The 22,736-nt window shown below is 46.5% G+C and overlaps 1 protein-coding gene across 1 annotated transcript in view; it reads left to right on the top strand.

Annotated features, from left to right (window-relative positions):
- The window catches only part of SIGLEC1 (sialic acid binding Ig like lectin 1), a 43,855-nt gene extending 26,882 nt beyond the window's left edge, over nucleotides 1-16,973 (top strand). Inside the window, exons 14-22 of the mRNA XM_036752435.1 lie at nucleotides 410-670; nucleotides 1,757-2,047; nucleotides 2,911-3,165; nucleotides 4,040-4,342; nucleotides 5,758-6,012; nucleotides 10,860-11,159; nucleotides 13,111-13,216; nucleotides 13,776-13,848; nucleotides 15,708-16,973. Of these exons, the coding sequence (XP_036608330.1) occupies nucleotides 410-670; nucleotides 1,757-2,047; nucleotides 2,911-3,165; nucleotides 4,040-4,342; nucleotides 5,758-6,012; nucleotides 10,860-11,159; nucleotides 13,111-13,216; nucleotides 13,776-13,848; nucleotides 15,708-15,836 (1,973 nt within the window). The 3' untranslated portion in view covers nucleotides 15,837-16,973. The remainder of the gene's footprint in view (nucleotides 1-409; nucleotides 671-1,756; nucleotides 2,048-2,910; nucleotides 3,166-4,039; nucleotides 4,343-5,757; nucleotides 6,013-10,859; nucleotides 11,160-13,110; nucleotides 13,217-13,775; nucleotides 13,849-15,707) is intronic.
- Nucleotides 16,974-22,736: the final 5,763 nt, after the last annotated feature.

Genomic DNA, 22,736 nt, shown 5'->3' with positions numbered 1-22,736 from the left:
TACGACAATTCCAAAGGCCCCAAGCTCCAGAGAGAGAACTGGTGAACTTTAAGTGTAGATTGGAGCAGGTCTTTTCCACTTTATTTACTCATTTTGCAATGTCACTAATATGGAAATACGTTTTGCATGACTTCATGTGTATACCTGGTATCATATTGCCTTCTCGATGGGAGGGAGGGGATTTGGAACTCACAACAAAAAAGCATGTTAACAATAGCTCATTGGCCAGGGTTGCAAAGCCGCTTGGGCCAGAGGTGAGGCTTGACTTTGAGGTTAGCTCTTGATTTCGCTGTCTCTTTTTTATACACGAGGGATAGCTGTTTATAATAAATAGCATGTTTCTGCTCCCAGAAAAGGTATGTCTGATTGCCGGTAGTCTGACCCCTGGCTCACCTTCCCTCCCCAACAGCTGTGGTGGTCCAGGTGTCGCCCTCGCCGACCGTTCGAGAGGGCCAGGCCGTGAACTTGACTTGTGTGGTCTCAGCTGCTGACATTACCCAGCTCAACTACACGTGGTACCGGAACGGACAGTGGGTGGGTGGAGGCCCCGGCTCCTCCTCCATCTTCTTCCCCAATGTCTCTGCCGCTGATGCCACATCTTACCACTGTGCTGTGGACACTCACGAGGGGGGCACGCGCCTCTCCTCCCCCAAGCGCCTCACTGTTCTCTGTGAGTCCCAGGGTGGGCCGACTCCAGGGATTTTGAATGACTTGGGGCAGGGTAGGGGAAAGCATCTGAGGACAGGGTTTGGAGGAGTCTCTTCTTTGTTTTAGAAATTGGGGAAATGGTTTGAATATCTCACATGGGAGTAGCAACTGTGACTCATCCCAAAGCCCTTTCTGGGCTCCCTTCTCATGCCATCTTTCCATGTCAAGTTCTATGATTCTTTAGCCATCTTGGCAAAGCAGGGATAGCAAGATGGATTATTCCCATTTCACAGATGACAAAGGCAATGTCTGGAGTGGTTGTGGGATTTGGTCAAGGCACATGTCAAATTAAGGGGAGCTGGGACTCCAGATGGATCCCCAGTCTGGCGTGGAAGAGGTGGGGAGCTGTAACTAGAGGTTCTGGCACCTGGTGCTGGGGTGCAGAGGACAGGTCAACCTCAGGGACAGTTACATTGGGGAGAAGGGAATAGCCTGCTTCCCGGAGACTGGAGGGGGGAAGGCAGATTTGGGAGAAGAGGTAGCACATGGCGAGCCCCTGGGGTGGCTCAGGGCTAGGGGGCCCTAGCTCCACGTGGCAGCGTGGGCTGGTGGAAGTAGCGATGAGATGAAAGGCTGATGGTCACTGTGAGGAGGAAGCATGCTCCTTTCTCTCTGGCAGGGACTCTGGGACAAAGCTCCTGTTGCCATATGCTAGTTATGACCCTGAGGAAGGGGAGAAGACAGAATGAGGGTGGGAAGCTCAGTACGAGACTCTGGGGAGGACGTTCATGGGATCATTGCCCTAGATCTGAATGCAACTAATTCAACTCCTCCATTTTACAGATGGGTAAACCAAGGCTCAGGGAGGTAAGGGTTTCAGAGCTAGAAGGACTTTAGAGCCACCGAGGAACCTGAGGCTTGATGGCCAAAGTCACATACTAAACTGGGGGGTCCTGACTCCCAGTTTCATTCTGACTGGTGCTGCTTGATCCACTATCCCTCATCCTCCCTGTCAGTCTGAGCCTTCCCCTATCTTCAGCTCTCCACGTCACCTCCTCCCAGGTGTCCCTGTTTGACGGTGCCCCTGCTCTGATTTCCTTCCCTCTAGATCCACCCCGGATCCTGCGGCTGACATCTCTGCTGGAGAGCCGGGTGGGACAGCCAGCCGTGCTGTTGTGCACCGTGGACAGCCAACCTCCAGCCACACTGGCTTTGAGCTGGGCTGGTCAGCTCCTGGCCTCGTCTTCCACTGGGCCAGCCAGGCTGGGGGCATCCTCTACCCCTAACACCCTTCGCCTTGAGCTCCAGGAGCAGAAGGCCCTCGGGAGTGGCCTCTACACCTGTTCTGCCAAGAACTCTCTGGGCCAAGCTAACACTTCCTTGGAGCTTCACCTAGAGGGTGAGCATAGAACAGGGGATGGCAAGGCTGCAAAGCATGATGGAAAGAGTGTCTCCATCAACCCACCCCCTCTCTCTTGGCCTTTGTCCTCTGTCCCCTGTTCCTGTCTCCCCTGATGAATCCTCCTCTGGATAGGGGGTTGGCTCCTCAAGGGCACCTGTTCACAGAGATGGAAGGGGTGGGCACAGGGCCTGTTCTCCCAAACATCTGGCTTCACCCTCCTGGCTCTCCAGAGGCCTATTCTCTATATGGATCAAAGGATTTAAATCTAGAGGCGACATTAGAGATCACTGAGAGGAACCTTCTCATTTTCAAATGAGGACACTGAGCCCGGAGGAAGTGGAGTGACCCAGGTAGTAAGTAGCAGGGTTAGATTTAGAACTCGGGTCCTTTACTTTAGATCAAGAGCTGTTTCCACTCTGTCATCAGCCCTCTGATTGGGGATGAAATGCCCCCCATTAGTGTCCCTCAAGTCATACCATGTGGGCAGATGCCTAGGCCGCTGTGTCTAGGGCTTCCCTGGAATATCTTCCGCAGGGACGGCCAGTGGGCCGACCCAGTAAACAAGCACTGGTGAGCTTCCTGCTTTAGTGTGCTAGGCACTGGCCATACAAAGGAAGAACGGAATAATTCCAGGGGAGAAACCATGTACAAATCGAAGTATATACAAAGTATATACAGAAGAATTACAAGGTGATTTTGGGTGGGGGGAGGAGGAGGAGGAAGGTATTAGTAAATGGGGATGGGGAGGTGGTAAGAAGAGGCTCCACACTGGACCCTGAGAATCTGGGCTCCAGGCATGAAGCCTGTCTCTTCCCTCCCCAGCTAGTCCCCCCCCCTCACTCTGTCTCCTTGCCCTACAGTCACCAGAGTGTCCATAGCCCCATCCAACAAGGTGCCTGAGGGCACACCTGTCATCCTGACCTGTGAGGACCCTGCTGCCAAGCCCCCCACCATCTATACCTGGTATCACAATGGCCGCTGGCTCCAGGAGGGGCCCACCCACGTCCTCCAGCTCCCTGGCACCAGCAGGGCCCGCGATGCCGGTGCCTACTCCTGCACGGCCCGAGATGCCCGGGGGGTCCGAAGTTCCCAGCCTGCCTCTCTGCAGCGCCTGTGTAAGGGGGAGGGAGGGAGCCCAGTTAGAGGCAGCACTTTGGCTGGGGCTCGTGGTTCTTCAGCTCAGAAATCTAAAGCAAGAAGAGACCTAGGAGGTCTCATTTTGAGGAAACTGAGGCTCTGAGAAAGAAAGTGTAGGACTGGAACCCAGATCCCCTTACTCCAAAGCTAGACTTCTTTCTGATGGTGATGCGGGCACCCACTGGGCTTCCTGTGGGCAGCGTCATTTTGGGAGGGTCCTATTCTACAGGCTCGGCGCTCTATCTACGAGCTGCCTTAATATATTACTGTTAGACTTTATGTTGTCTATACTGTTAGGGCCAGGCCTGGAGTCAGGAAGGTCTGAGTTCAAATCCGGTTTCACACTCTCACTAGCTGTGTGACCTTGGGCAAGCCCCTCCCTCCCAGGACTGTGTGAGGATTAAATGAAAGAATAGTAATACGGTGCTTAGCACAGTGCCCGGCACAGAGCGAAGGTTAATAAATGCCATCTGTTATTTCATTGATCCCATCAACATTCCTGTGAGAGAAGTGCTGCAGGTATGATGGCATCCACTTTATAGATGAGGAAGTGGGCTTAGAAAACCTTTATAGCTCGTTCAGGATCACGCAGCCAAAAATGACGTTGAGTGACCCCTGTATTCTGGGAGGTCGGGAGAGAGTCCTTGTCCCGGGAGTTCCACAATCTGCCATAATGCCTACATCAGGTTGGCTGACCCCAATAACTCGCTGCATTGGATCTCTAAATACCCTATGGAAAAGAGTAAAACATCATGGGAGTCCTTAGAGCTTTAAAGGAGAGGAGGCTTAGGGCTGAGGCAGGCTCAGCTGTCATCTGGCTTTGCACCCACAAGCTGGTTCCCTTGTGCCCAGATGCCCCGAGGGATGTGTTCCTGACCTCTTTCTTGGACACCCGGGCTGGCCGAGTGACTGTGTTGCAGTGCACTGTGGACAGTGAGCCTCCAGCACAGCTGGCCCTGTCCCGGGATGGTGAACTGGTGGCTTCTGGCCAGAGTCTCTTCGGATCACTGGTGGGGAGAAGCCGTGTCCACACTACCCATAATACCCTCCGACTGGAGCTGTGGGATGTCAGCATGCAGGATGAGGGAGACTACCTCTGCTCTGCCCAGAATGCTTTTGGCTCCATCACTACCACCGGACAGCTGTGGGGAGAAGGTAAGGGGAAGGGCTTGGGTGGAGGTCTAGGAAAAGGGGACAGAGGGCTTAGTCAGTCCTTCTTGGTTCTGGGCATCCCAAGTGGACTGGGTCAAGGCACAGGGACAGGTGGAGTTACAGCATTCCTGATATTCTCAGTCTGATGGGGTGACAAAGTCCCTGAAATATCTGTCTTGCAGAGTGTTCTAGGGGGTGGGAGACAGAGAGAGACACAGAGACAGAGACAGAAACAAAGAGAGGGAGAGAGGGAGAGACAGAAAGAGAGAGAGAGACAGAGAGAAACAAAGAGAGACAGAGAGAAACAAAGAGAGACAGAGACAGAGAGAGAGAAGGGAGGGAGAGAGAGAAGGAGAGAAAGAAGGGGAATAGAGAGGGAGAGAGAGAGACAGAGAGGCAGAGAGAAACAAAGAGAGACAGAGACAGAGAGAGAGAAGGGAGGGAGACAGAGAAGGAGAGAAATAAGGGGGATAGAGAGGGAGAGAGAGAGAGAGGGAGAGACAGAGAGAGACAGAGAGAGGAAGAGAGGGAGAGGGGGAGAGAGACAGAGACAGAGGGAGAGAAGGGAGGGAGAGAGAGAAGGAGAGAAAGAAGGGGGATAGAGAAGGAGAGAGAAAGAGAGAGGGAGAGAGAGAAGAGGAGAGGAGAGGAGGGGAGGAACCAAACCCCTGACTCGATGGAGGAAGCAGCCCATGGTCTGATGTGGGAGACACAGCCCCTCAGAGGCATCGGTCTCGTGTCATAGTCATAGTCTCTGCCCTCAGGGAGCCTCTGTTGAGGCCCCGACTTTCTTGAAGCTCTAGTCTGAGAGAAGAGATGCTTAGTTCCTATTCTCTGGGAGATCGTAGGGTGAAATAGTCACATAGAGGTGAACAGGGGATGGGCATAAGGAAATGTTAAACTACCCAAGAATGGACAGAATGTCTCCTGTCTCAGGAGGCAGGATGGGGGGTGTTTTGGGGGACGGAAGGGCAATGATCCCTTCCTTAGAGGAGACACGTAGTCGTCTTTTTCTGCTTCTTAAAGATCAAATCAAACTTCTCAGTACTTCAGTTTTCTCCTCCATAAAAAGGGAATAGCAAGGCCTGTTTTACTATCTGGGAGGGTATTTCCAACGTTTCAATGCAGACAAGCCCTGCAGATTTTAAAACATTGTAAAACTATGATCATTCTCATGTTGCTGTTAGTTCTGTACCCATCTATTACTTTTGAGCAAATTAAGGTAGGAACTTGTCCAGGGCAGGTCTTCACCCTAGAATTGCTGTTTTGTGTTCCATACCATTGGACAGATGGACCAAATGATTGCTTTTTGAATGAAAGCTTTGCAGTGTGAGCTCACCTTCTCTTGGCTCAGTAAACCGTGTCATTATTGTGGTCACCGTCGCTGTTACTTTTGCTCCCATCGGGCTGTTCCTCAGGTCTTCGCATCACGGTGGAGCCAGGCCTGGAGATTCATGAAGGAGCCTCCCTCAACATGACCTGCCTGTTGACCGGCCAGGCCCAAGAAAACGCCACCTACACGTGGTCCTGGAATTCTCGATGGTTGCAGGAGGGTCCAGAACCCATGCTTGTGTTTTCCCAGGTGACCAGTGGCCATGCAGGGGTGTACCAATGTCATGCTGAGGGGTCCTTGGGGAGTGCCTCCTCAGCCCCTGTCAGCCTCAAAGTGCTATGTAAGTGTCTGGACTCCTCTGGATGGCTCTGAGGGTAGACCCACTTCTGGGGGCCCCAACACCAACTTTTTCCCCTGCCAAGGCCCCGGGGCAGGGGTGAACATGAAATATGACACATCGCTGTTTCGTGCATGAATTCACTGAGCCTTTAAGGGTGGGCTTAGAATTCACCTACCTTTAGAATAACAGTTTATACATTCCTGGGTCTATCCTTTTCTGAAAGGTATGAGTGGGGGAGGAGAGGCAGCCCTTATGACTTCCTTCTGTCTTATGGTTTAGGGCTAACACTAGCAATTCTGACACCTGGGGCAAGTGCAGCCAGGTAAATTATCCTTGGGTAAGCAACAGGAAAGGTGTCTTTGAAGTGATTTTTAAAGACAAATTCGATGAGCCAGTGGAGGTAGAGGTGGGGGGGGGCACTGGAGGACAAAAGGCTTCATGGTGGGAAGAGATATTGGGGCATTGCACTATAAGGGAGAGACACAGACCCTGAGGCATGAGGAAAGTGCTGCAAGGAAGGGGGCAGGGTGGGGTCTAGCCTGGATGTCATTTACTTGGAGTAAAACTGCTGCCTGGTAGGTTCCTGCTTTAACTCATCATTCTTCTTACCCAGGTGCCAAACTTAGTTGTTGCTGCTGGCTGAAGAAATACAATTGCTTCCAGAATTCTCTAAATTTCAGCACCCTGGAACAAAGCCGTCATTAACTCACCTTAGTTATGGCTCTAGTCAGAGAAGGAATTCTTGACTTTTTTGTGTCTCATGAATTCCTTTGGCAGTCTGGTGAAGCCTATGGTTCCTTCTTAGAAGAGTGTTTTTTAAATACACAAAGTTTAAAACACACAGGGTTACAAAGGAAACAAACAATGTCGAATCCAGTTATTGCAGTATTTAAAAATAGCAACAACCTTGCTTTAACGGACCCCAGGTTAAGGACCACTGAGTTAGTCTCTGCTGCTGAGGAATTTTTTCTTTCTTTCTTCCTTCCTTCCTTCCTTTCTTTCTTTTTCTTCCTTCCTTCCTTTCTTTTTCTTTCTTCCTTCCTTCCTTCCTTCCTTCCTTCCTTCCTTCCTTCCTTCCTTCCTTCCTTTCTTTCTTTCTTTCTTTCTTTCTTTCTTTCTTTCTTTCTTTCTTTCTTTCTTTCTTTCTTTCTCTCTCTCTCTCTCTCTCTCTCTCTCTCTCTCTCTCTCTCTCTCTCTCTCTCTTTCTTTCTTTCATCTTTCTTTTTCTCCTCCCATCCCATCTCCCTCTTTTTCTGTCCATTTAGCTATGACACCTGTGGCTCTTGGTAGTCTCTCTAGTTCAGTGTCTCTGTCACAAATTCTGAGTTTTTGTTCTAGCTTCAGATCCTATCTTAGGTACAAATCCTCCCCCACCTTCACCTTCAAATACCATGTCTGGGCAGGGCTCTAGCTGTTAAATTGGCTCAAACTCCTGGAACTCTGGATTTCATTCACTATCCTTTTATCTCTGCCTTTTACTGTGGCTCAAGGTCTAGCTCTGTTTTTTTGGTTCATACCTGAAATTTTAGGTCAATCAATCAATCATTATTTTTTACTGAAGTACTAATTCTTAAGGTATTTCTCTGGTTCTGGATAAATCTCTTTCTCTAATTACCCCCTCCTGTTTTCCTGCTGTTGTCTCTTTCTGCTCCTCCTCCTCCTCCTCCCTCCTCCTCCTCCTTCTTCTTCTTGCTTCTCCTCCTCCTTCTTCCTGCTTCTCCTTCTCCTTCTCCTCCTCCTCCTTCCTTCATTCTTTTCCTCCTCCTCCTCTCTCCTGCTCCCTTATCTCTCCCCCTTTCTCTTTTTTTTCTTCTTTCTTCCTCTTTCCTTCTGTCTCTCCCCATGTCTCTCTCTGTACCTTTCTCTCCCTCTCCTTCCATCTCCCTCTCTCTTCCTCCCCCTCCGTCTCTCTTTCATCTCTTTCTCACTTTCTCTGTTTCTGTTTCTCTCCTTTTCTCTCTTTCTCTTCTTTCTTCCTCTCGCTCTTTCTGTCTCCCATGTGTCTGTATTTTTTCTCTCTCCCTCTTCCTCCTGCTTTCCCTCTTCTTTCTCTGCCTTTCAATGTCTCTCTTTCTCTCCCTCTCTCCCTGTTTCTCTCTGTATCTTTGTCTCCCTCTCCGCCTCCCCTTTCCCTCTCTTTCTCTCTATCTGATCATGGTTCTTTCTCTGGTTTAAGTCTATTTCTGATTCTTGTCTGACTCTAGATCTGAATCTGGCACTTTCTCTGATAAACTGACTCTACAATGGTTTTTTAGCTCTTGCACTAGCTCTCTTGGTCTCAGACTCTAGAATTCTCTCTAACTCTAGAGCTTCCCCAACTCTGATTCTAGTTCTTTCATTTGAAGTCTGCCTCTAAATGTTTGCTCTGACTAGTGATGTCTTGTATTCTAGATTTCTCTGTAGCTTTTTGGTTCTAGATATATCTCTAGATCTTTCACTCTAGCTCTTTGCATGACTGTGGAATGTTCTCTGAGGCTAGGTATATTTCTACTTTGTCTGACTGCCATTTTCTCCAACACCTTCTCTAACTAAGTGAACTCTTCCTGTTTTTAGGTCTGCCTTTAGCTCTTTTACTGGCTCCATCTTGGCATATAGCGCTTTCTCTGATCTAGGATTGGACTCTAGCATTTCCTCTGGCTCTTGGTCTAACTCTAATTCATTCTCTGATTTTAGGTCCGTTTTTTTTGCTTTTTCTCTGGCTAATTCTCTTATTATCAGTCTGTCTCTGCCTCTTTCACTGTCTTTGATTCTTTCTTTAGATCAGTGTATTTGGAGCTCTTCTTATACGTTCTTAATATTTTGTTTTTCACCAATTACATGTAAAAACAATTTTTAACATTCTTTTAAAAAAATGTGAGTTCCAAATTCCCTCCCTCTCCCTTCATTGAGAAGGTAAGCAATTTGATCTAGGCTATACATGTACAGTCATGGAAAACATATTTCTACATTAGTCATGTTGTGAAAGAAAACAGAGACAAAAACCCCAGGAAAAATAAGGAAAGTAAAAAAAACCCCATGCTTTGGTCTGCATTCGTACTTGGAATTCTTTTTAGGACTCTGGATCTGACTCTAGGCCAGCTTCTAGCCTTTTCTCTGTTTTGATCATTCTCTCATTCTAGGTCTGTTTCTAACTCGATCTTTGACTCTATGTGTGTTTCTAGGTCTTTCCATGACTTGAAGATCCGGCTCAAGCATCTTCTTTGATTTTAGTTTTATCTCTAGCTCTTTCTCTGATTCTAGTTTTTTTGTTTGTAGCCCCCCCCCTTTTTTTTATCAAAGCAGCTTATGGGAAGTAGAGATGTTACCAGCTGAAAAGAGGGACTGAAGGATCATGAGAGAGGAAACCTGGGAATTTAGGGGCTCTACAGAGAAGAGAAGGGCCCAGGGTGGACACACACCAGCAATGAGCTGATGGCAAGTGAAAGTTACTGCTACCCCAAAACCCCGAATGTACATGTCAGTATTGGAATCTTTGGCTCCATCACTCTCAGAGTGAGTGATGTGCTTACATATTGCTTACATTGACTGGAAGAATGTTCCCTGAGCTGTGGAACATGGTGAAATTAACCTCTCCTTATTCCTCACTTTTCCCTGTGCATAGAGTGCCAGGCCTGGAGCCAGGAAGATTCCTCTCCCTAAATTCAAATCTGGCCTGAGACACTCACTAGCTGTGTGACCCCGGGCAAGTCATTTAACCCTGTTTGCCTCACTTCCTCATCTGCGAAATGAGCTGGAGAAGGAAATGGCAAACCGCTCCAGTGTCTTTGCCTAGAAAAAACCCAAATGGGGTCATGAAGAGTCTCAAATGACTGGACATTTCTCTGTTTCATTGCTGCTTGCTCACTTTAGGGAGTTTCATGGTCCCTTCAAACCCTGTTTATTTGCTGTTTGTACTTTTATTATAGAATCCACAGAAATATAGGCTGATTTTTGTTAAATCCCCGCTTCCCCCCTTTAAAGACTGGGTCTCCATCTCACCTAGGCTGGAAGTACAGTGGCTAATTATGGGCCCAATTCTGCTAACGATTGGCACGGGAATTTTGACTTCTAGTTTGCCTTTCCTTAGGTAATCTGGTGGCCCCGAGTTGTGAGGGTACATCATACTAAAGGCGAATAACGTGGAAGTTTGATCAGTTCTGCTCTCCTAGGTATAAGCTACCTGCCAGCCTTCCGGGTAGCTAAGGTTACAGGCATGGGCCACCACGCCCATCTTTTTGTTGTGTTATGAGTGAGTGAGTATTCAGTGGACTATACAAAGAAGGGAAGGTAAAAAGGGAACCTAGGACTATTTGCCTTAGACTTAACCACAAGCCTGCTGATGACCCAAAGAATTTCTGAATCTAGATCAGGCTCCAGCCTTACTCTGGTTAGCTCTTTCTTTGATTTGAGGTCTGTTTTGAGCTTGCTCTTTGAGTCTTGCATATTCCCTGATTCTAGGCACCTCTCTAGCTCTTTCTCTGATTCTAGATCAGTCTTTGGCTTTATTTCTCATGGCTCTTTCTTTGATTTGAGGTCTGTTTCTAAGTCTGTCTCTGATTCTAAGTCTTTCTTAGGTTCTAGGTTCTAGACAGACCTAAGTTCTAGGTCTGTCTCTAGCTCTTTCTATGACTCTAGATTGAACTCCAGAACTTTGTGTAGAGTGACTTTAGGTCAATCTCTGGCACTCTCTCATTCTAAGTTCATTTCTAGCTCCTTTTCTGGCTTTCTCAGTCTAAGTTTTTCTCTGACTCCGGATCTGACTTTAGCTCTTTATTTGATATTAGATCTGTTTTGAACTCTTTCTCATACTGCAGCTTGTTTTAAAAATGTCTCCAACATTAAGACTCATTCCAGGATCTTCTTTGCAGATGCACCACGGATACCTGCTGTGACTTCCTTTCTAGAGCCAGAGACTGGTCTTTGGGGTATCCTGCACTGTCATGTGGATAGTGAGCCCCGGTCTGAGCTGATGCTTTATCACGGAAGCCATCTTATTGCTTCTACCCATCCTGGAAGCCATCGTGATCCCCGCATTCAAGTATCAGCCTCCTACAACACCCTGAGGGTGGATATCCAGGATATGAATCCCAAAGACCAGGGAGAGTATGTGTGCTTGGCATCCAATGCCCTGGGTACCTCTTCTTCTTCTGTGTACTTTGGAACACGAGGTGAGCAAAGAACTCCTAGGGAAATCAGGAAAGAGTTCATTTAGTGCCTTCCCCTGCTCTGAGGAGGGACCATACAACCTTGTCTGTTTGTCTCTGTGAGTCTCTGTGGAACAATCTCTGCAGGAGATGCCACAGCTTTCTCTGAATGACACATTCTAAAGCTCCCAACACTTAGAGAAAGTTCTCTCTAAGGTCTCCTGTGAATTTTTTTTCCAATTTGGATGGTTCTTTCTCATTCCATCAATTCTATCTGATTCAGCAAACACGAAGTACCTAGTATGTGCAAAACCTTGCTAGGTGCTGAGGATACAAAGTCAAAAAGAAAACAGTCCATGGCCTCAAGGAGCTTACAATCTCAGTTATGAAACAGAAGAACTCACCACCATTCAAATGGGAATACTATGCCCATCTATAGAGATGCGCCAGACCTCTAAGAGGTAGAGGAATATCCAGAACCAGGACAGAGTCTGGAACAAAGACAAAACAAAAGAAATAGCTAGACCCAACAGCTAGAGTCGTGGGCAAGGGCAGAAGGACTGGATTGTAAGCCCCACGTGGGCCAAGACTGTGTATCCCACAGTGGCCGACACAGTACTCTGCACATAAGAAGGACCGATTCCTCTCTCTTGGTTCTCCTCTGACCTATCTGGCCACTACTCCTCAGTCTCCTTTGCTGGATCATTATTCATATCCTGCTTCTGGTTGTGAGTGTGCCCCGAGACTTTGTCCTGAGCTGCCATTTCTTCTCCTTCTACACTCTCTCTCAGTAATCTACGCACAAAGATAGTCAGTGCAAACCATTCTATGAAGATAATGATCATGGTTCTCCCAAGCTCCACTCACATCTCTAACTACTGCTGGCCATCTCCACCTGGATATCTGAAGAAATATCAGACTCAATAAGTCCAAAGTGGAACTTATTATCCTTTGCCCTAAACTGCCCCTTCTTTCTAATTTTCTTATCTCTCTCAAAGGCGTCATGATTCTTGCTGTCACTCTGGTTCATTCTTGAACTAAGATTTCATCCTCAATTCTCCACTCCCCCTAGTTACACTCATCTATGTGATTGACAAGCCTTGCTAATTCCATCTCTGCAACATCTCTTTCATTGGACACCTGTATCCTCACTGAGTAACTACCCTTGTTTACCCCCCTCCTCCTCCTCCTCTCCCTTCTGCTCTTCCTCCTCCTCCTCATCACTTTATACTTGAATTATTGCAACAGCCTCCTTTCTAACTGGTCTGCCTGCCTTAGTCTCTCCCTTTTACAATCCACTCTCCACCCACATCCTCCACAAAAAATGACATTCCTACACACCCTTCAGACCATGTCAGCCCTCTACTCAAAGAGTTCCTTGATTTAGTGCCTATGGGTCAATCCACAGGGGCTCCTCTATTTGACATTTGAAGCCCTTTACAACCTAACATTCTAGCTTTATTACACATTGCTCTTCCTCACAGACTCAAGCCAGTCCTTATACTCACTCACTGGTCCTTGTACTCTACATTCCACTTTCCACCTATGTACCATTGGAAAGGCTATTCTCCATGCTGGCCATATGCTCCCTCCCCATCCACTTCTCACCTTCAGCCTCCTTCAGAGCTCAGCTCAGGTGCCATCTCCTATAAGAAGCCTATCTGATCCCCCTGATGCTGGTGCCCAGCCCTCACTTCCAGTGCTTTGTCTATAGTTTGCACTCACTTTTGTGTGTACCTGTGGTTCTTTCCCCTCATCCTTTGCTCCCTTGAAGCCCTTTGAAGGCAGAGGGTATGTTGCTTTTTGTCTTTGTATTTCCAGTACCTGGGCCTGACTTATAGTAGGCCCTTAATAAATGTTTGATTTAAATGACAAGAAGAGCTAAAAATGGCCTAGGCAGGCAGTGGAGACATATGCTCTGGGGTTGGAAAACCAGTGAGCCTTCTGAGTGGACCTTTTTCCTTGGGTCTTATAGTTCTTGATTACTTGAACCTGTACCAGCTGCTCTTCATCATCTTCATGGCCCTGTCTTGCTGCCTATTGCTGCTCTTGGGTCTGGGGACCATTCACATCTGGAACAGGTAAAACTGTCTGGAAGGGTTTCTTCTTGTTCTTGTTTTTGTTCTTCTTCTCCTCCTTCTCCCCTTTCTTCTCCTTCTTTTCCTCCTCCTTCTTCTTCCCCTTCTTTTCCTCTTTCTCCTCCCTCTTATTTTCCTCTTTCTTCTCCTCCTTCTCATCCTCTTTTTTCTCTGCCTTCTCTTCCTCCTCTTCAGTCCAAATCTTTTTAGTTTAAAAGTATTCTCTTTCTGTTATACAACACCACCTACATTTCTCCTGCTTCCCCAGTTCCTAGTGAAGATGGAGAAGGGGAAGTGGGCAAGAGGAAAGTTTGTTCCTGTTTTTCAACCCTTCCTTCCAGCTCTTTCCTACTGCTTTTCCTGAGGAAACAGCTTTGGGAGGAAACTTTATGGAATAGTATGATGCTATGTGACCTGTTGGAGCCTGAGCCAGAGACTTCTTCCTCACTGTATGGGGGTCAGTTGGGTTGGAGATGGGAATTCAGGTAGGCTAGGGAAGGTGGAGGAATGATGGAAGAAGAAAGATAGAAGGCAACCTCCTTGTCCACTTTTTCTCCACCAGGAAAAGCCTCCTCTATAAGTTGAATGCAGATGAGAACCTGGTAGAGATGGCTTTCCAGAATGAGAAAGCACAGGTATCCTCTTTGTTTTTTTCTCTAGTTTGGCAACACATTCTTTGCCCTAGTTTCCCTTTCCTGGGGGTAGTCTTAGACATATGTACTTATTAGTTGATTTGATATATAGAGTTAGGAAACAGGGGTAGGGCAAGAGGAGGAGGGGAAGGGAATAGAGAATAAGCATTTATATAACATCTACTATGTACCAGGAACTGTGCTAAGCACTTTTACATTATTTCATTTAATTCTCAGGTAGGTGCTATTATTATCAATTGAGGAAACTGAGGCAAACAGAGGTTAAGTGACTTGCCCAAGGTCTCACAGCTAGAAAGTGTCTGAGGCAATTTGAACTCAGGTCTTTCTGATTCCAAGCCCAGCACTCTATACACTGCACCACCAGTGGCCTTCATTTCTCCTGCAGGAGGACAACAGAGAAGATGGGAAGGATCTTGGCAAAACTGAGTAGCCACATTCTGAATGGAGGCCCTAAGACCACCCCCCCCCCAAAGAACCCGTGTCTGAGTTTTTAAAGATATGTTTTGCCCCCTTGGAGTCATTCTCAATTCTTCCTTCTTTCTCATGACCCATTCCCCATCTCCATCTTCAGTTGCCAAATCTCATCATGTCTCCCATCTCCTCTTTCACACCCCATTTACCATACTAGTTTAGCCCCTTGGTACGTCTTACCTGGCTTCCTAATTGGTCATCCTGTATCTTTTACCTCTTCCATGAAGGCTTTCCTGATCTGTTTTCTCAGCTTTTAATGGATTCAACTTTGACTGTTGTGTTCGCCCTTGTTTGAAAGACTTTGATCTCTTTGCCCATATCCTGTATTCCTCATTAGAAAAGAGCCCTGTGGATGGTAGGGTAGAGGGCACTATGTGTCATTTTTACTTTTTCTCCTCTGGTCTAGGACTCTATACTAATTGTTCTAGAGGACCTGGGACTTTGTGTCAGTACTCTGACCTCTATGGTAATGATAGCAATAAGACAAGAGCAAGAATTTAAATTCATAAACATTGATAAAGAAGAGAAAAAATTATCCTTCTTTGTAGTTTGCTCAGAAAACCCTAGAGAACTAGCAAAGAAAGGATTCATTTAATAGTTTTAAAAATAGATATTGACCAGTTTCAGTAAAGTAGCAGGATGCAAAATAAATCCATAAAAATAGATAGCATTTTTGTAGAGCAAAAACTGTCAAAGCCCATACTTTTTAAGCTCTGTTTCCTTAGTTTCTCTAATACAGTTAGATACTCCCTCCCTGTCTCAACATCACCCTTTAGGGAATCATTTTCTCAGTTGCTTAGGCCAGAAAAAATTATCACTTACTTTCTGCTCTTTTAGTAATTAGTTGTTCTACTCTCAGCTAGGCTGGCCAACAGTCCTACCCTGTCACTGGAGTGTTAAAGGCCTGCCAGAGCTTGGACTCCATTGGTTAGCTTTTAAGATCTCACAGGGGTATAACTAAGAATTATGGTGCCTGGGGGCAAATTCAGCTGAAGGAGGGCTTCAATTCTGATGGGGTGCTTTTGCACTGGGACAGTCCATTTTCCAGAGAGGCTGGTTGGGGCCTCTATAGCCCTATGACCCCTGCCCCCTCAATTTCTGGGAAGAGAAGCCATGGAATTATAGATTTAGAGCTGAGAGGGAATTTAGAGATCATTGGATTCAACCTCCCCATTTTACAGATGCAGAAACTGAGCAAGTAAATGACAGAGTCGGGATTTGATTAGGGACTAAGTCTGTGGTAGAGGAACCATTTCCTTTGTGAAGCTTCCTGGTCCAAACAAGGAAGTGAACCTTTTATCTTGGCTCAATGAGTACCAAGCTCTTTCCACTGACAGGAGCCATGCCGTTTTTTTCTTTTTATCTGACAGGTGGAAGAAACTGAAATCAGAGAACCTGAAGGCCTTGCCAAGGAGTCAGAGATGGATCCCACCAGGTCCATTGAAAACGTCCTGATAAATTCTGGCTTCTCCAGACCAGATCTGAACACATTCCTCTAAACTTCTAACTTCCTCCTGGGCAGTGGCTAGAGGAAATATGGGAGGAACGGAGCGTATTCTCCTCTTGCCCATCTCTTGTGGACAGTTGCCTCCAATGGGGATTTGGAAGAAGGATTAATAATATTCCCCCCATTTTATCCCTCCTTTCGTGCCCCCCAGTCCCACTTTCCCCTCCCATACTCCTCCCTCTTCTTTCTCCTCCATAATTGTCCATTTCCCCTCTTCTCCTGGAAACCCAGAGAGCTAGACATGCTTTTAACCTCCTGTCCTCACGTCTCTTGGTAGGTCACCATGGTAGGATGGAAAACTATCAGTTGTGTTTTGGGGTTTGTCCCCTGAGATAAACCATCACTGTCACTGTTGGGAAAGCAGCCTGGTGTGACGGAAAGAGAATTGGACTTGGAGTCAGCAAGCTTGCCTGTGAGATGGCCTATTGCCTGTGAGAGTCTTGACAAGTGACTTCAACTCTCTGGGCCTGCGTTCCTTCATCTGTAAAATGAGAGCTTTGCACTGGATGATCTCTGTGGTCATTCGGGTCAAAATGTGTGATCCTGTGACTGTCACCACCACGACATTCAGATTCTGTGGAGAGAAGCTGTGATATTTTCCCCTGGACAGATGGTCTGCCTGTAATCCCTGTTTCTATTTCTATCCCAGACTAGCAGGAAATCCTAGGGACCCCTTTCTTCTCTAGGGCTAGAGTGGAGGAGCAGACTTATCCTAACCTCCATTTCTCATTCGAGCTCCATCTCAGCCCAGCCCCTCTATTTTTACCAGAGCCCGTAGTATTTCCTAAATAGCTAAAAGTTCCCTTTGAAACCATTCCATCCCAGTGATTCTACTAATGCTCTAATCCCCTCGTTTCTATGAAAGGTCCTGTTCTGGGGTCTTATGATGCCTGTAATGGGGTAGAGAGAAATTTTGATGTGGGGAAAATCATCTTCAGCTCCCTCTCTGTCTCAGAATAAATATTGTCTCTAATTGGTTTATTGCTCCCCTTAGACTACCTCCAACGTATACAGTATATACTTATTTGTGTATAGTCATTTGCATGATGTCTTGCCCCTTAGACAGTCCTCCTTGAGGTCAGGGACTATGGTTTTTTTTAAACCCTTTTTTGTATCCCAATGCTCAATACAGTGCTTGGTACACAGCAAGTACTTAATAAATGCTAGTTAATTGATTTACATCAGGCTGGGTTTATCTCTTTCAGGCTTCTTGTATTCTCCTGAATTCTCTTTAAACCCTTATTCCATTGTGTATTCTTGATGCTTTCCAAGATCCCTACCTAAGCAGGTTTTGTCATTACTATCCCTATCACTATCATTGCCCAACCATGACTGCGAATGCCATCAGCTTCAGAAGCATCACCACTGCCATCTTTACTATCCATCACTGTCATCACCATCACCTTCACTATTCCCCTCATCACCATCACCATAAGAGACATGACCTCCCCAGCCACTGCTATCCCTATCACTAACACCACCCTCTCATGATCATGGCTATTGCTGCCAACATGATCGTAATCACCAATGTCATGATGATCTATACCACTGTCTATCACTGTCCTCACTATCACCTTCACCAATATCCCCATCATCATCATCATTATAGTCACTACCATTAATGCCATCTTCACCACCACCATTATCTTTGCCATTATTTGTGTCTTCTTCATCCTTACCATAACACCATTTTCACACTCAACCTATCTCCTTCACCATCACTACCATCCTCTCCCTCACCATCAGTACCAATCTCATCATCACCACCACTACTTTCATCCCCACCATGACTGTTACAGCTGCTTCAGCTTCACCCTCTTCTCAGGAGGGAATGAATTTTGTTTTTGCTGTCCAGTCACATCTGATTTGTCATGAACCCATTTGGCAAAGAAACTGGAGTTGCTTGCCATTTCCTACTCCAGCTCTTTTTACAGAGGAGAAAACTGAGACAAATAGGGTTAAGTGACTTGCCCAGGGTCACACAGCAGTAAGTGTCTGAGGCTGGATTTGAACTCAGTTCCTCCTGACTCCAGGCCTGAAACTCTCTCCATTGTGCCTCCTAACTCTGCTTCCCCATTTGACTTAGGTCTCCTGAGACCTCTGCCCTTACTGGAGGAAAGGGATGGCTCTCAAGTTCTTTGTAGCTGGGGCCCTCCAGCTTTCGCTTCACCACTGCTTTTGCATTTCATAGTTTCTGTTCAGCTCTGGTCTCTCTAGCTGGAATTCTTGAAAGTGCTCTATTCTGAACTCCTTGAGATCATGCATTGACAGAACATCTTTCTTGCTTGGTTTGACTCAGTCATTTGTGTCATCTTCCTCATTTAAATGTCAGCCCCTTGAGGGCAGGAACAGTCTTGTTCCTGTAGTTGCATCTGCACAGTGCATGGAACGATGCAAGCATGTAATAAGGGATTTTAACTTCTCCACCCATCCAGTTGTTCAGTCTTCACTATTACTTCCACATTCGGGATCACTGTTATCTCTCTGATCTTCACATAAACTTTATTCAGCTTTTCTCTCTCCCCTCCCCCTTGGTGCTGACCAGAGTGCTACACAGTGCTGGACACACACAGACCTCCAAGGCCTCCAGTCTGGGTCAGACATGGAAAGGGAACATGTAGACATGACACTAAAAACAATGTCTCTCAGATCCATCCCCTCCACTTATTTTGTCAGAGTTCATGGTAGATTAAAAATAATAATGATGATGACAATCAACAGATCTGTAGACCATGCTGCCCTAGGGTAGACAAATCCTCCTCCATGCCCACCTCCTGAAAGGGAGATGAGAGGACAGGGCATCTCAGCTCCATGTGGGAAGGAAAGTGGGATGTCTTCAGCTCCTCTGCCCTAGGCAGGCAGCAGCTGCTCTCAGGGGCAAGAGATTGGGGTGTTTGTTGCTCACTTTCATTTGCCATCTGTCCTCAAAGCTGGAACTGGCAGAGACCAGGTCCATGAAGTGGCAGAGGGCATAGAGCAAAAGCATCTCAAAGTTACTGTTTATCATGACTGTGTAGACAGATTGAGAGGTGACAGAATAATTCCATGAGTTTTCCTTCCAGACCCTCCACTGTCCATGGGGATTCGCCCCTACTTAGGGATGGTACTCAGTGATGCTTACATTCCTGGTGTGTTGGATGGATCTTTACGATTATTCCCTCAGGCACTACCATAGTCCAGGCTCTTGAATCCAGTGTTGTAATGGCCCGCTCCATGGTTTTCTTGCTTTAAGGCTCTCATCTTTTTATCCATCCTTCACATGGCTGCTAAAGGTATGTCCCCAAAGCACAGGTCAGACTCAGTTTCCCTTCCTCCCCCCCAAACAGCTCCAGTACCTTCCTATTACTTCTAGGATCGAATACAAACTCCTTCTCTTGGCATTGAAAACCCTTCACACCTGGCTGCAATTTACCTTTCCAGGCTGTTAATTTCATTTCTTTCTATATGCTCTGTCACCAATGTCAAGCTCCAATAGAAATGAGACCACTAAATTCTAGGGTGTATTGACTTAGAAAACCACATAGCAAATTATCTATGTTCTATTGTATTTTAATTTACTTGTTAAATATTTCCCATTACATTTGCACATTGCTCAGGCTGCACTGCTTGTGTTGGCCTGCAGGCAGTGTGTTGTCACCTCTGCTCTCTCTATTAGCCAGACTGGGCCACTGGCCTCTGCCCTAAACTTTTCCTTCCATCTCACGTTGGTAGATCTTGGCACAAGTTCTTCTGATGCCAGGAATGCAACTGCTTCCTTATCTTTCATTCTCAGAATCCTTATTATCTTCCAAGTTTAGCTCATGCACCACTTCCTCTGTGAAGTTTTCCTTGCTGACTTCACTGTTACTGCTCTCACCCTTCTTAAACCACCTTGAATTGATTTTTTCACATCCAGGTTTATTCCAAGCAGACTGTAAGCTCCTCGAGGGTAGAGACTGTCATTTTGGTTGTGGTATTCCTGGTGCTTAGCACTATGTAGTAGGTGCTTAGTGAAATTTTGTTAGTTTGGCTGTAATTGAATTTCTGGCACCACTTTTCTTCTTATCCTGAAAATCTTCCTGATGAGGCACCAAGAGGTTGGCCAAGCCTTTCATGATGATGGAGGAAGAGGTGGCTGAATGACAAGGGCAGAAGAAGAGGGAATAACTTGCCCATGTCTGTAAACCATTCCATCAGTTATTATTGAGAGCCCAGAGGGAGTGAGCCCTAAATTCGGATGGTATCAGGAGAATTGTGTTTGTCCCGGGGACCACACTTCAGGAGTACTGTTGACGAGCTGGAGAGTGTCCAGAAGAAGATGACCAGGACGGTGAAAGCCCACAGTGGGGGGAGTTTGAGGGAACTCCTTTAGGAGGAGTGAGACAAGCAGAAAGGTGGAAGGATAGGAGGTTGTGATCATAGGCGGAGATTTAGAAACTCAAGATCTTGGAGGTGGGGAGGTTGAAGGCATAAACACTCCGGTTATGATGAGGTAGAATGGCGTTGGGGATCCTGGGAGTCAGACAAACTGGAAGCTCAATCATAGAAATGTAGAGCTGAAAAATGGCTAAGAGATCATCTGGTCCAAACTTCTGTTTGTTTTGTTTTTTTAGACAGAGGAGCGACCTGAGGTTCAGAGACTTGGACTGACCTGCCCAAGGTCCAATAGTGAATCAGTGGTGGAATCAAAATTAGCCAAGTCTCTTGACCCGGTCTAAGGCTATTTCCACTATTCCATGGAGTACTCAGTGTTTAATTAATCCTGTGGTTGGTGATTAAATGTTTCAGAGGGCATTAATCACAGAAACTGAGTTCCAGAGTTCACATACAAGAGGTTTGTATTGTCTCTATACTTTAAGGCAGAAGTTGTGTTGTTCTAACCTAAAAGATAATCTAGGGGCATCTGAGTGGCTCAGTGGATAGGGAGCTGGGCCTGGAGTCAGGAAGACCTGAGTTCAAATCTGGCCTCAAGCATGTACCAGTTGTGTGACCCTGGGCAAATCACTTAACTCTATTTGCCTCAGTTTCCTCATCTGTCAGATGAACTGAAGAAGGAAATGGTAAACCGCTCCCAGCGTCTCTGCCAAGAAAACTCCAAATGAACAAAGAGTCAGACATGACCTAACGACAACAAAGACATGATCTGTTGATTCCGGGGAAAGTGATGCGTTCATGTTTTGTGTTGATGTTGCTGCTGGATCCAGGCAAAGCGCTCGGTACAATCTGGCGCCCGCAGCTGCTTCCTGGTAGACGGTAGATGCATAGAGCAGCATTGTAGCAAGATGGTAACCAGTGGGCAGCGGCCAGGAGGCACGAGCTCTTACTAGCAGCATCGAAGGGCTCATTTTGGAAGAGGAGTGCAGGGGCAGCGTGGTCGAACCTCATCAGCGTAAGCGGGGAGTGTCTGTGAATAATTAGACAGACTGCTGCTGTCTTTTAAAAAATCATCTTAAATTTATGAAGTAAGACAAGCATGTCCACAACCGTAGGATGACAAAAAGCTGATTGCGCATGAAACTGCAAATCTATTATGTACCACTTGCTGTTCCTTGTAGCTATAGAATAAACGTATCATGGAAATTGTTTTCTTTTTTTCTCCCCCCCCCCCCGCCCCCAGCCAACGGCTACCATCAGACACAAACATGTAAAATCATTCTATACAAACTCCTATTTATCAGTTCTTCCTCTGGATGCAGATAGTGTCTTCTTTCATATGTCCTTCGGAGTTGATTGGGTATTTATAATAGTCAAAATGACTTGGTCACTCAAAGCTGTTCTTAAATCAATATTGCTACTACCGTATACAGCATTCTCTTGGTTCTGCTCATTTTGCTCTCTGTTGTTTTGTGCTAAGTCTGCCCACGCTTTCCTAAGATCATTGCGCTCCATTGTGACCACATACCACCACTTGTTCAGCCATTCCCCAACTGGCCTCATCACCATATTCCAGAATTGCTTACCTATAGCATTGTCTGAGCTTTGCCCATCACCCACGCTGTTGATCTCTTGGGTCCTATTGTGCCATTCCCTAACATTGTTTGTGCTAGGTCGGGCTATCATTTGTTGTTTTGGGTTTCCTCAAACCAGGGCTCCGGGCCCTGGATGTGTTCAGGTCAAGACTCTAGGTCAGGACAACTCTACAGTCCTGTGTCTAAGGTTTTCTGAGACCCAGGATGATGGATTTTGCGGGTAGAGAATGGCACATGTTCCGAAATCAGAGGGAAGGAATCGCTTGATGAAGAGCGCTCGATTTAGAGCCACAGCTAGCTAAAGCATTGATTGTCTGCTATGTGCCAGGAACTGTGCTAAGCACTGGGGATATGTGAGCCAAAAAGACAGTCTATACTCTCAAGGAACTTACTTAGTAGAGGAAGATAGCACTTAAAGGGGGAGGAAAGGGGAGGAGGAAGGAGGAGGATCCCCACTTGCCAGCAAGGCTTCTCTTACCCTGATCCTTCTACTTGCTGCCTGTGTGACCTTAGGCCAATCACTTCTCTCCTCCCAGGGCCACTGTTTCCTCATCAGCAAAATGAGATGGCTTCTGTCTATGCTCCTACAGACCTTCACAGACGTGTATAGGAATGTTGCCATCACACACTCCTTCTCTGGACTCCCTGCCTCTTCCCTCATGCTTAGTATGCTCTCCTTTTCCCTTTTGCCCCCTGGCTTCTCTGGCTTTCTTCAAGACTCAGCTCACATATCACAGGAAACCTTTTCACTCCCTCCCCTCCTCCCCAGTGCCTTCCTTTTGAGATCACCTCTCACCCACTTTGTATGTCACTTAAATATACATACTTGTCTACATGTTCTTCCCTCTATTTGAGTGGGAGCTCCTTCAGGGCAAGGACTGTGTATTTTTGCCTGTTTTTTTTTTTTTAAATCCCCAGCACTTAGCACAATGGCTGGCATATAG

Source organism: Trichosurus vulpecula, chromosome 3, assembly GCF_011100635.1.
Source record: "Trichosurus vulpecula isolate mTriVul1 chromosome 3, mTriVul1.pri, whole genome shotgun sequence".
Classification (NCBI taxonomy): Eukaryota; Metazoa; Chordata; class Mammalia; order Diprotodontia; family Phalangeridae; genus Trichosurus; species Trichosurus vulpecula.
This window is presented reverse-complemented; position numbering and strand designations above follow the sequence as displayed.